This window comes from Argiope bruennichi, chromosome 9 (genome assembly GCF_947563725.1).
Source record: "Argiope bruennichi chromosome 9, qqArgBrue1.1, whole genome shotgun sequence".
Classification (NCBI taxonomy): Eukaryota; Metazoa; Arthropoda; class Arachnida; order Araneae; family Araneidae; genus Argiope; species Argiope bruennichi.
The window spans coordinates 100,713,039-100,725,729 of NC_079159.1; the positions used below are offsets into that span (position 1 = coordinate 100,713,039).

General features: G+C 32.1%; 1 protein-coding gene across 5 annotated transcripts in view; it reads right to left on the minus strand.

Moving 5' to 3' along the window:
• Window positions 1-2,474: 2,474 nt before the first annotated feature.
• Window positions 2,475-12,691, minus strand: part of LOC129983761 (SEC14-like protein 2) — a 32,797-nt gene continuing 22,580 nt past the window's right edge. For 4 of the 5 annotated variants that reach the window (XM_056093380.1, XM_056093379.1, XM_056093382.1 and 1 more), the window contains 4 exons: window positions 11,704-11,790; window positions 9,481-9,587; window positions 7,602-7,902; window positions 2,475-2,684 (listed from right to left, as the gene is read on the minus strand). In XM_056093380.1, the coding sequence (XP_055949355.1) occupies window positions 2,551-2,684; window positions 7,602-7,902; window positions 9,481-9,587; window positions 11,704-11,790 (629 nt within the window). In that variant the 3' untranslated portion in view covers window positions 2,475-2,550. Of the gene's footprint in view, window positions 2,685-2,878; window positions 3,321-7,601; window positions 7,903-9,480; window positions 9,588-11,703; window positions 11,791-12,691 lie in introns of those variants that run through there. The other variant, XM_056093383.1, reaches the window with a different exon arrangement.

Consider the following 12,691-nt stretch of genomic DNA (forward strand, 5'->3'; position numbering starts at 1 on the left):
CCAAACCGAGTATTAAAATGTCGGTGATTTCGGCTACAAACACGGTATGGCCATATAACACATTTCCAAACTTAATTGTTATATGCATCTTGCCAATAATGGGGATTTTATCCCTTTTCACGGTCTGAAGGGTAACGCAGGGCGGTGTCCGAAGAATTTTTACGCCAAGTTGTTGTGCTAAATCTTGGCGCAAAATGGTGACATTGGCCCCTGTGTCAACGACCATTCGACACGGAAATCCATTTACATTCGCTTCAATAAACAGTCCATTCTCGCTGCTTGATGAAATTTGTAACACTTCAAAATGGGGCTTTCCATTCTCTGGCAACCTCCGCCCCGCGAGACTGCCACTACCTAGTTTTTCCTGAGTATTATTCCTCGACAGGCTCCTAGGCCGTTGATCTTGGCGAGCCTGGCATTGCCTTTGGAGATGGCCTTCTGCTCCACATTTCCAGCAACGGGCGTTGTTTCTTTTAAATTTGCCTGTCTCCTCTCCAGACCTCTGCTTCATCCCCCGGAACTCCTCTAACAGTTGTGTCATAACTTTAAGTAAAGGATCCTCATCTCGTTTCACCTCCGCACCTCTGATAAAGTGACGATCCTTTCTCGATGCTTGTTGTGCCGCTTCAAACTTGATCGCGTAGACTAAAGCGGACTTCAGATCCTTAGTTTCCGCCATTCGTAGTGCCTTTTGTATTTCTACGTCTCTGACGCCATCGACGAAATACTGCACAGCTAAAGTCTCTCTTACTTCAGTAGGACAATCGGAGAAGGCGAGGTGGGACAGCTTTTCAATGTCCGTTGCGAGCTCTTGAAGGGTTTCGTTGGGTTTTTGTTGGCGAGTCTTTAACTGAAGTCGGCTATAATCCTTCAGGCATTTCTCGCCAAAACGCAACTCTAGGGCACTTGAAAGAGCATCAAAATTTAACTGTTCATTATCGGGAATGGTCCTCAGTATAACTGCAGCTTCGGCTCGGAGAGAAGAAGCCAACTGGCGAGCTTTGGTAATTGGATCCCAGCAATTAGCTTCTGCGACAATGGCGAACTGCGTCTTATACACCTGCCAAGATGTTTGTCCGTCATACGGCAGTAATTTCATACAGGGTCTGTTGACAACAGGCATATATCGAGCATTTTGAGATTGATTTGCAGCAGCCAATCCAAATTCTTGAGGAGTTTCATAGGACTCTCTTGATTCTTCAGTAACTTGAACTTCCATTTCTTGCTTCAATTTCTCAAATTTCTTTTCCATTTCTTCTAATCTTCCTTCAAATTCCTCTACTTTAGCATTGGCTACCTTCACGGCGTTATTAATTTCCTTCATCTCAGATTTCATTTCTGCTTGTCCTGCTTTCATTTCGACTTGTCCTGCTTTCATTTCTGTTTTCATTTCAACTTGTCCAGCTTTCATTTCTGTCATGAATGACAAAAGTTGCGTTAATTTGTCTTCCAATGCGGATTCTTCCTTCTGCTTTTCTTCCGCAGCTTTCTTACTCTGCTCATTCGTTTCACCAACATTGTCGGATATACCACCACAACTTTGCTCTCTTTCAAGAGCTTCTCGAAGACGTTCGATCAAGTCATCTTTCAGTCCTGATGTGGGCAAATTCCTCGCCGACAGTTCGTCTTTCAATGCGGCCACAGTGAGTTTCGACAGAGATTCTCGATGAAGATCAGCCATTTTCCTTTATCTTCACTATTCGATCCCACTTCTGACGCCAATTTGTTACGAATTTCCTGCGATGTGCTTAGAGTAAATTCAATAAGCAGAATCCTTTTAAAAAAATAAATAAAGCTATTTATTTAACGAAGACTCCAAGAATAACACTGCGCATTCAATAGCTCAGTCACCAGCCTACAGCTTGCTTGCTGTCTAAGGCTCCAATACCAATACTAATCTTTCGTGCTTGTTTTTATATGCTCTCTGCCGGAAGTGACGTCACTAACAGGAAGTTATGTCATATTAGAAAAATCCAGAACCTTGGAGAGAATTCAAGAAATCAGGATCCCTCTAGAAAATTCTCTCTGTCGCCAAGGTTTCCAACTTCCGTCGCCAAACTTGGCGAAATGTCGCCAAATTTGGCGACAAAAATTAGTTGCCTAAAACATCGCCAATGAGCCAATATCTCGCCAATTTGGCGACTTGCTATTGAAATACAATGGGATACATATAACATTCATTATCATAAGACAAATTACACCAATTTACAGAATTCGTAACAATATATATATATATTGCCAAATCTGTTTGATAATTTTAACTATAGTTTCTTTTGAAAAAAAATGGTTTCGTAATATCTGATCTAAACGGTCTTTGGAGACACGCCGTATAAAGAAGTTATTTTCATATTCTTTATTTATCCAGGAAACAATTGGGGCAATTAAGAAAATAATATTTGATGAATCATTCCTAAATTTTAAAAATTCAAACAGTATTGAACCTTTTATTCGGTTAATGAACGACAATCCAAATATGTTTATAAATACAGTTTATTTTGGTATAAAACTTTTTCACACATTTTACAATACATAGGACAGCAGAAAATATAATCATGAGTTATTATTTTCTGAAAGAATTGGTTTAAATACATGAGACATTTTAGACGTAACAGTAGAAACATAGAATTTACACAGGACTTGTTTTGCTGTAAAAATGCTATAAGTGTTATCAAGCACCAAAGAATCTGAAAAAAATCCATTTGCTATAATTACAAAAGATGTAAATAATAATTTATATTGTTCAGATATTTCGAAAGAAATGCTGTTATGAATATAACTTATAAAACTAGTGTCATGTAAGGTATACATTTTATAAGGAAAAAATCTTAAACTTTTCGAATTTCCGTCTGTATATTAGGGTTAGACGGTTTTCAAATCAGGTTTTAAAAAACCGGTTTTTTAAAGTAAATTTGTCACATTCGAAAACCGGTTTTTAAATTAAGAAAAATGGTTTTAAGAATTCATATTATTATGTAAAAATTAATTTTGAACGTATTTGATTTGCTATTCATTCTATGCAACGGGCAGCAAACACATTTTTCAAGTTGCGTTGGCCAGTGCTTGTGCACTGCACAGTTGCGTCTCGAATTCGTCAATTTATGTTTTTCATGAACATCCCTTTTCACTTTTTTTTCTAGGTGAAACAAAAGTTTGATGAAGTTCATCTCTTGCTTCTCGTCGGATGTTTTGTCTATCGGTATGAAGTCGGTGCTAATAGAAACGTCAGCAATTTGACTGGCTCGTTTCGAAATAATTCCCCGTTTTCTGCTTCTTGATCACAGTATTTAATGATATCATATAAAATTTTCTTCGTACCACTCCTGAAAGCTTTTTTACACCACTTGAATTAGCCATATCAATAAGAAATGTTCAGTTAAAATAAAATGCTGTCAGAAATGACATAACATTCACATACACGTGAAAAAAAATAGAACTAAAAAAGTATCTAATGCGAGAAATCCAAGGTCAAATGTGCTCATCGTTCCGCGTCTCACCCCTTAATGAAATAGAATTGTCGAAATGTGGTATCAGAATCCGATCCGTCTCGTGTCACGACAGGTTTGCTTAATATTGTGAAGGGGAAAACTGGAAACAAAAATATAAAGTTGATATATTTGGTAAAAATAATGTAAGTATTAAGTATGTTTAATTTTTATGTTTCTATTTTCTATTTTACATTTTAAAATCTAAATTTTATTATATAAATTTCTTTTAACAAAAATTAGTCTAAAATAAGAAGTTCTGGCTTCTGTTTAATTGAATTATAAATAAAACACAGGGTGTTAAAATATTCCATATTTTCTTTGGCAACGTTTTAACATAAATTATGTCTTTAGCAAGAATCGGAATTAGATAAAAAAGTGCTTTTTTTTTTTCAAAATTCCTAGAAAATGTGTAGATTAGATTATTTTAAATTGCATTAATATTAATAGTTAAAATAATAAAATTGTAAAATAAACGTCAAAAATATTTATTCAATAACTTTAATTTCATTTTTAAATAAAAAAATGAGTAAGTCGGAAGTATGGGATAGTTTCAAAAAGTTCGGGTTAGACATGGCAATCTGAAATCATTGTAATAAAGTTTTGAGCTGCAAAGGATCATCTACGAGCAATCTACATAATCATTTGAAAGCCGTTCATAAAATAAATGTCGGAAATAATATAATTGTTTAGTTTCTTGAAGATCCTGAAGAAAAACTTACAAATCCAAAGACACTGAAAGCTGAATTTTCATTTTGAACAAACGAATAAAAGAACAAAAAACTTAGATTTGTAATTTGATGCCAAACTCAGTAACTAGTGAACGAGTATTTTCAATTTCAGGCAATATTGTGTCCGAAATAAGAACGAGACTTAGCCACCATTCAGTGGATATTTTATGTTTTTTAAAATCCTATTTTCTTAAGAGAAATAAAAATTAGTGAAAATAATATAAATATTATTTGAAATTTTTGATTGAGTTTTCGTTATTTTGTGTAAGTAATATATATATGTAATCTTTAATTTTGTTTTTTATATTTTGACTTTGATATTGATTTCGTTTTTTGTTATTTTATATAAATTAAAATAAAATTTAAAAAAATAGAATAGGGAAAAATAAAATATTTTTCCCTATTCAATTTTTTTGACAAAAATTCGAAAACCTGCTGAAACCGGTTTTTTTAGAAATATCGAATTTGAAAACCGGTTTTTCAAAAAGTTTTTGTATAAACCCTAGTATATACCATCTTTGAAGCTTATAAATAAATTAAAAATTCAGATGACAACGAAAATTCGTGTACTTGCAACAACAATTGTATTTTTGAAAGTATAAGTTTGCTGCTCAGAAGTTCAGCTTACATGCTAGGACTCTTTAGAAGATGCAAAAAATGGTAAGCTATGTTTTTACTTTGTCAAAAGATTTATTCCTATCCAGTTATTCAAAGATTGTATGGAATCCAGAGTATTTCTGTACACAGGGTAATCTGTAAAATCATTATAAACTCTTTAAATTCCAAACGGCCACTCGTATAGCCAGGGAAGTAACGTGTACATATAGTAAAGTGACTACGCTGAGTTTATGGCAACAGCGCTAGCAACGAAATAAGGAAGTTAGAAAAAAATTACTTAAAAAATAAAAGAGATAAATCAAAAGTCCGATTAGAAAAGTGCACCCTATACCATAATAAAAATTGAGGAAAAGTTACATAGAATTATCTGTAAAATTGGCAGATATGTTTGCGATTAAAATTGTAAACATTCCGTGACATAAATAAAAGTTTTCGTCCTAAAAATGACGGATGTATTCTCCTGCATTATCATACGATTTTCTTGAGTTTAGCGAAGGAGAAATGAAATGTATTAAAAAAAATCTGCAAAATTCACGGGGGGTGGGGGTAAGGATCTGATGTACTTTTCATTTTTAGGGAGGATCTTTTTTTCAAGTCACAGAAAGTTTACAATTTTAATTGCAAAATATATCCGCTAATTTTACTTAATGAAATATTTTCCTATGTTTTTATTATGGTATACCACACATTTTCCTAATTAAACTTAGACCAATCTCCATTATTTTTTGAGAAATTTCTTGTAATTTATTTATTTTGACGCCAGAGACGCTGGAACCTGTCTCCATAAATTCAGCATAGTCACTTTATTATAGGTTCACGATACTTTACTCTCTATATGAGACTCCGTTTTGAATTTAAAGGCCTTATGAGGACTTTACTGATCACTTCACTTTTATATAAAGTACAATAAGTGGAATTATTAGTAATTTTTTTTCCCAAAATCTTTTTGCGAATGGAAAAATTGTTCCAAATAGATATCGAAAAACAAAATGCAGCTTTAAGATTAAATACGAAATCTTAAAAGTAGAAGAAAATCCTCTTATTCAAAAGTTTTTCTAATATTATTAAATTGTTTAGGATCACTCGAAACAAATCATTAACAATGATTTTATTTTTATAAAAATACAATGCCCTTCATCTTTTCTATACCAAATGATGGAGCTTGAGTTTATTTAAACGACTGCAAGGGAACAAGGATAAAAAAAATTTTTAAAAATGGTTCAAAGAATCTAAAAGAAGTTCTGAAGGATTTCCGATTGTTACTGGTTTTTCAATAATGTCAAAATTAAGAGATGTAAGAAGAAAGGTAAAAATAGTATATTATCAGAAACATGCCAAACATACGCAATATCCTCAATCAGTAGATTGCATTAAGACAAAACAAATAATTACACGTCACATTCCACTATAAATTCCTCGCAACAAAAGGGATATTATGACCATGACCTTCATTAATCTTCCTGCTAAAATCCCTGATTAGTTTAATTTAGAGATATAATGCCTTGCTTTAAAGCGACACTTGTTTTTGTTTCTTTTAAAATAGGATATCGTAATTTCGAACAGCGGTTGAATTACTATGACGACATTTGAATCGGCACGCCTTTTCCAAGTGCATTAAATTCCGTCACAAGACGTATTTTAATGCCCCACCCTACTTACATGATAACTCATTGTTCGAAATGTATCTAGAACATATAACCTTCAGATTCCGAAAGCGAGACTTTGCCATTAAGCCATTGCTGTTATTAAATATCTTGTGGCATTCATGGATTTTTGCATTTTTGGACTTTTAAAGAGAGTAACATCCTATCGCCAATCTACAACCTTTTGTGGATTTCAGAGAGCCATTTAAGAATAATGGAACACAATACCTCCCTCGATACAATAAAGGCATCATTAGACTAGGAGATAAGAATAAGAGTTATTATATTGAACATTTATAACACATAATAACTGTACGATCACCGACCTAGCCAGAAGCCATGCGGGAAACTTAACGGGGCTGCCGAAGAGCAACCCCACCTAGCACGAAAGAACAAACTATACTTCATGACATTGGACCCTTAAAGACAATAAAGAACCCTCTAGAGAAAACAGATATTAGTACAGAAAAAAATGGTAAAAAAAAAATTACATTTTACATTACATATTAAGTTGTGAAACATTAAAATTTATATTAAATATTCCTTTATAAACCATAAAAATCTTCTAAAAAGTTGCGATTTTGCGTTTTTGGTAATTTAAAAAGAATACAATGGAAACATCGAAAACTGCTATTAAATTAAATATTTATAAAGCATTGAAATTATATTAAAAACTCTAAATACTATAAAAATCTAAAAATGTACGAATTATTCTGTATTTAATAAATATTACCTTACAGAAAAAATTTGAAAGCATGCCTTCAGGAAAGTTTCAGCATAGATACATCACAAATATCGAAAGAATAAATCTCTCCTTTCAATTTTCAGTTCATTGCTTTAATTATTCAAAATTGATAAGTAAAAAACAAATTATTATTTCGTTACGAAATATTTTTCATACAGTAACTAAATGTTGACTAACAATGCATTTTTTTATATTCAAAATGACAACACAAAATGTTAAACATCTTCAAATACTAAATGATCTGTTGACGTTCTGCGTTATACAGTACGAAATTAATTGTGGATTTATTTAGAAAGCATAAGTAGTCATTTTTTTCATGTTAATAGGATAGCAAGCGTAATGACGTTCATTTTCTAAATATCACATAAAGGTTGTTACTTACATATTCCCGTATTTTCGGCTAGATAGCACCCAGCCTCGGAACCAAAATCGCTGTAGACCGTTACTGGTGTTACCACCACCTCGTACTTTGAGCCTTCGGTATGTACAAGATATATTTTAATATCATTTTTCTCGCATTCCACTTCCCATCCCACTGTAGAGCCTGGAACATCGACTTTCAGATGAATGCTGCATTTGGATCGACTATGAACGGTGATTTTACGGACGTTTTCATCATCTTCACTCAAAGTATTCATGTTCTTAAGGTATAATTCCGTTGGGATAGGATTTAATATTTTCACCTATTGTAGAGAAACAAAAGGAAAAATTAAAATGAGACCATAGTAGTACTTACGGAGTATGCTATCGTCATTTCTTAGGTTTAATCTTTTCACACTTCATCTTATTGAACTAACGAAGTTGATTGAACTCATTGAACGTTCTTTTAAAGCCTTGACCTGATAATTTTTCTGTCACTTATTCAGATAATCCATTACATTTCGAACATGATTAGGTGCCTTATGAGAGCAGAATCTCTTGAAGAAGAAATACCCCACTAGTATTTGCCAATGCCAAATATATAAAAGTGATCAATTCTCTAATTCAGATTCCTGTTTTATGATAGGATTAATGGATCATTTTACAAATGTTTCAGGTTCAATGAATTATCAGAAAGGAAGTCTTCGCTAATAATAAAGGAGTGAATGTGTGTAATTTGGCACTCTATAGTATGGATCATTTGGCGTAAACATTATCATATTTGGCACAGATAAACTTTAGAAGATGGGTTAGTTTAGTTTAGTTATATTAATGTCCCGTTTCGAGCAACATTAGGGCTATTTTGGGACGAACCTCGTAATTTTGAACCGCGGTCAGATGACGAAGACGACACCTGAGCTGGCACCCCCCTCTCCACGCCACGCCACACCACACCAGCAGAAGGACGTTTGGTTATGACGGATTTAACGTGCAACAGACCCTCCTTACACGACAGTTCTTCGATAGAATCGGGTCTCGAACCTGAAACCCTCCAGTTCCGAAGCCGAGACCTTAACACCAGGCCATCGCGGCCCTTTAACAGGTGGGAAAATGCTCCCACACGTGGGAGCAATTTTTTTCTTTGAAATTTTTTATTATGTAAAAGCTTAGTGAAGTTGCGGCGTTTATCTCTAAAACATTACTGCCCAAAATTAATTTTTACATCTTAAATTTAGAAAAGTATTTTTATTGGTACCAAATTGATAATCATACAGATTTTTCTTGAATTTGGTATTTTTTTAAAAAAAATTTCTACTTAATTTTTAGTAATAGGTCTCATTATTGTAACGAAGTTAATCGTTTTTATTGTTTCATCAAATATTCACTAAAGTTGTTTTTGTCATTTACTGAAAGCTAAAAAGGAAAATTATATTTAGTATATGTGTAGTTTTACATGAGGAATAAAGAGAAGTGCACTACTTAGAAAGTTACATGAGCAAAAAGTCCTATTTTTTCTCATTGCAATCATGTTACAGGACACGATTGCCATGACATGAGAGCCATTGATTAGAATGGTTTATATGTACCATGTTCTAAAACTATGAAAATAATGAGGTTTTAACGTTTGTCACAATTTGATGCTTGAAACATTTTTTGAGAGTGTTATGGACATCAATTATGCGTAAGACATTTAATTGAAAGTAAACAGAACCAATATTCCCGGACGGTCGCCAAAGGAGATTAGTACAATACAAATGAAAGTAAACTTTCTGAAATTATATAAAAAAAAAAGGCTGTAAATATCCAGTTCCAAAAAAACTGTCTTCATTATTTTGCAAATAAACTCTTATGTATGATCGCTTATTTCTCTACTGATTTTGAAAATTATGACTGAACTTTACCAGTGATGGGCAGTTAGGGTCTCCATCAGGATCTGTCCGAGTACCACCGTAGACCACAGGCAAGAGGTCAGCATCGATATGCTCTAGGATGGCTTCTTTCCACCCACCTGCAAACATAAAACATTTTTGATTATTTACTTAACAGTCAACATTAATATAAAATTGTTCACCTATTTAAGGATTCTTACTTTTTCTTAAAAAGCTCATTTACAGGGTGATACAAAAGTAGTTAAACTAACTTTAAAGATGTATCAGCTCATACACGAATAAGTTATTTTTACAATAAAAAATGAGGTGCAACAAATATAAAGGGGGATAATTAATAGGATATTTTATTAACGAAAGAAAAAGATACACTAGATTAAGTGTTCAGCAAAGGTACAAATTCAAAATACTACTGCAACACATCCACAAAGAAATCAACATCAATTTGTACACAGTATGACAGCTACAATGTTAAACTGAATGCGATTTCATTAACAAATTTTTTGGAGTATTTTGAAAAAGAGTCTAAAAGACTTGCCATCCAAAGCGATAACTACTTTATTTGTTGTTATTCATGCAGTTAAACCATGAAATTGAATATTCACTTATACTTGTATAGCACCTTCTGTTAAACATATAACTGCTTCGTTTGTTGTTATTCGTGCAGTAAGCCATGCAATTAAATATTCACTTATACTTATATGGTACATTCTGTTAAAGCGATAATTGATTCGTTTGTTGTTATTCATGAAGCTGATTTGAGTAATTAAATATATTTGAGTAGTACCTTTTGTCAAAGCGATAACTATTTCGTTTGTCGTTGTTCATGCAACTCAGCTGTGTAATTAAATATTCATTTCTATGAGCGTTGTGCTTATTGTCTTGGATATCATTTTATTTCACGAACATCACTGCCAAAGAGATCCCACAGCAGTCGTCCTTTACGTTCGTGATGTTATATTATAATGTAAAAATGAACTTTTCTGTACATCTGAACTGAACACTTTTGAATCACCCTGTATAAAAAGTTTTGTAATCAAAATATTTGAACTCCAGATATTAATGGTTGTTGAAGTTTCAGATTTCTCGGAGTACAATCAATCTAAACATTTATAGCATTATGTTATGTCTGTATATAAAATAAGCAAGGAGTTAAACAACTGAAATTTGGTATGCAGTATTTACACAAAATTGTTGATATGTATCGATGTTTCATTCAAACAGAAAACAACACTACTTTAGAATATTGAATATTCATTACGGAACTTGAAAACTTAAGCAACACAGCAGTAACATAGTGAGCAACATTTTCGTTGACTTTCACACAAAATAGTCTATAACAACGAAAGATTAAAATACTTTTACCTATATGTTATACAAATAAAAAAATCTCAAATGTGATTTTTAAATAAATCCTGCAAATACACTATCACAAATAGTCTTTTACACTAGTCATTTACTTTTGTACTTTTTATTATCATAAATTTAGCATCTATATCAGATAATTTAAGAATCTATTTCTCATTGCAGGTTTGCCACTGGACTTCCTACTTTTTTGCAAATAAAATCGCAAGCTTTTTTCGAAGAGAACAATTTTAATGCCTTTTTTCCTAAATTAGAAAAGAATAAAATTTATTCAACAATGCTAGAATGATTCCTGTACTACTATAATTTTCTTTTATAAGAAGTTAAAAAAGAAAATAATGCATACGATTCAAATTTCAGGTTTTAATGAACTTTGATATTTCTGACATCTCAGAATTCTAGATAATCATTCTTAGAATTTATGCTGATGCTACTTTAAGATGAGAATTCATTCTTTTTCTTTCTTTCTACATATTCTTTTTTCTCAATGAGATAATTTTTCTTTGACATTTTCAGAATTTAATTACCGATTGAAAGCTTAAATTAAATTTGAAAATTTAAAAACTTTTCAACATCGCATTATATTTTAATTTCAGTTATATAATAATTCTAAGAATTAGAAGTGATTTTTTTAAAAGAATATACTTTTTATTTCATTGAAAAATACCTTTTTAATGTTTTTCTTTCTTATTGCAAATCTATTCAATGTATTTTTTCGAAATATCCACTGTTTTTACATTTAAATCAAGTTGTATGCTTCTGAACAGATAATTTCTGGATATGCTACACAAAATCAAATTAAAGCCAATCCAATAAAAAATAATAAATGAAATAAGAAACACTCAAATTATTAAAATTGTAAATCATACTCACTGTTTCCATATATTTTCACCCTTTCGCACGTGCTTTCAGAAAGCAAAGGTTTAAACATATTGAACAGGTAATGGAAAAAAGATGGAGCTGGAAAAAAACTTATTTTTCAAGACAATAATTCTAGACAGTTAATCAATTAAACATTTTAAAATATTTCAGAATAACCATATTTAGAGAATTCGGGCTGGTAGAACCCGAAACCAATGACTTATATTGAAATAATCACAAATGTTTTTTCTTCACAAATAATATTTTTCTCTACATTTTGATTATTCGAGTTTCTTTTTACAGGCTAGCGAATTCAGCGTGAACCAAATAATTGCCTCTTCAGACGCTCAAATGATTATGAATCTCTTGTAATATAGTTTTCTTCCTCTACAGGAGTTTTTTACAGGCTAGCGAATTCAGAGTGAACCAAATAATTGCCTCTTCAGACGCTCAAATGATTATGAATCTCTTGTAATAAAGTTTTCTTCCTCTAGAGGAGTTTTTTACACGTTAGCGAATTCAACGTGAACCAAATAATTGCCTCTTCAGACGCCTAAATGAAATCTCTTGTAGTTAAGTTTTCTTCCTCTAGAGGAGTTTTTTACAGGTTAGCGAATTTAGCGTGAACCAAATAATTGTCTCTTCATACATCCAAATGGTTATAAATCTCATGTAATAAAATAATATTTGATGAGTCATTATAACATTACGCATGGAAAACATTTTAAAGGCATGTGTAAAGTGAGGTTGGAGGATTTTTTTCATTGCGAGGATTTCTTTCCAATTTCTTTACATGTGAATGGAGTTCAATGAATAAAATGACTCTGGTGACCTTGACATGATTTTAAAGTTTTAGTAATAATGTAGCTTTACGACAATAATTTTGGAGATTTGTTTAATATATGAACGTATTTAACAATATGCTAGTTGGATTGAAATATGTCGATAAAAATATTAGAGAATAATAAGTATAACCCTTCAGTTTATCAGACACATTACT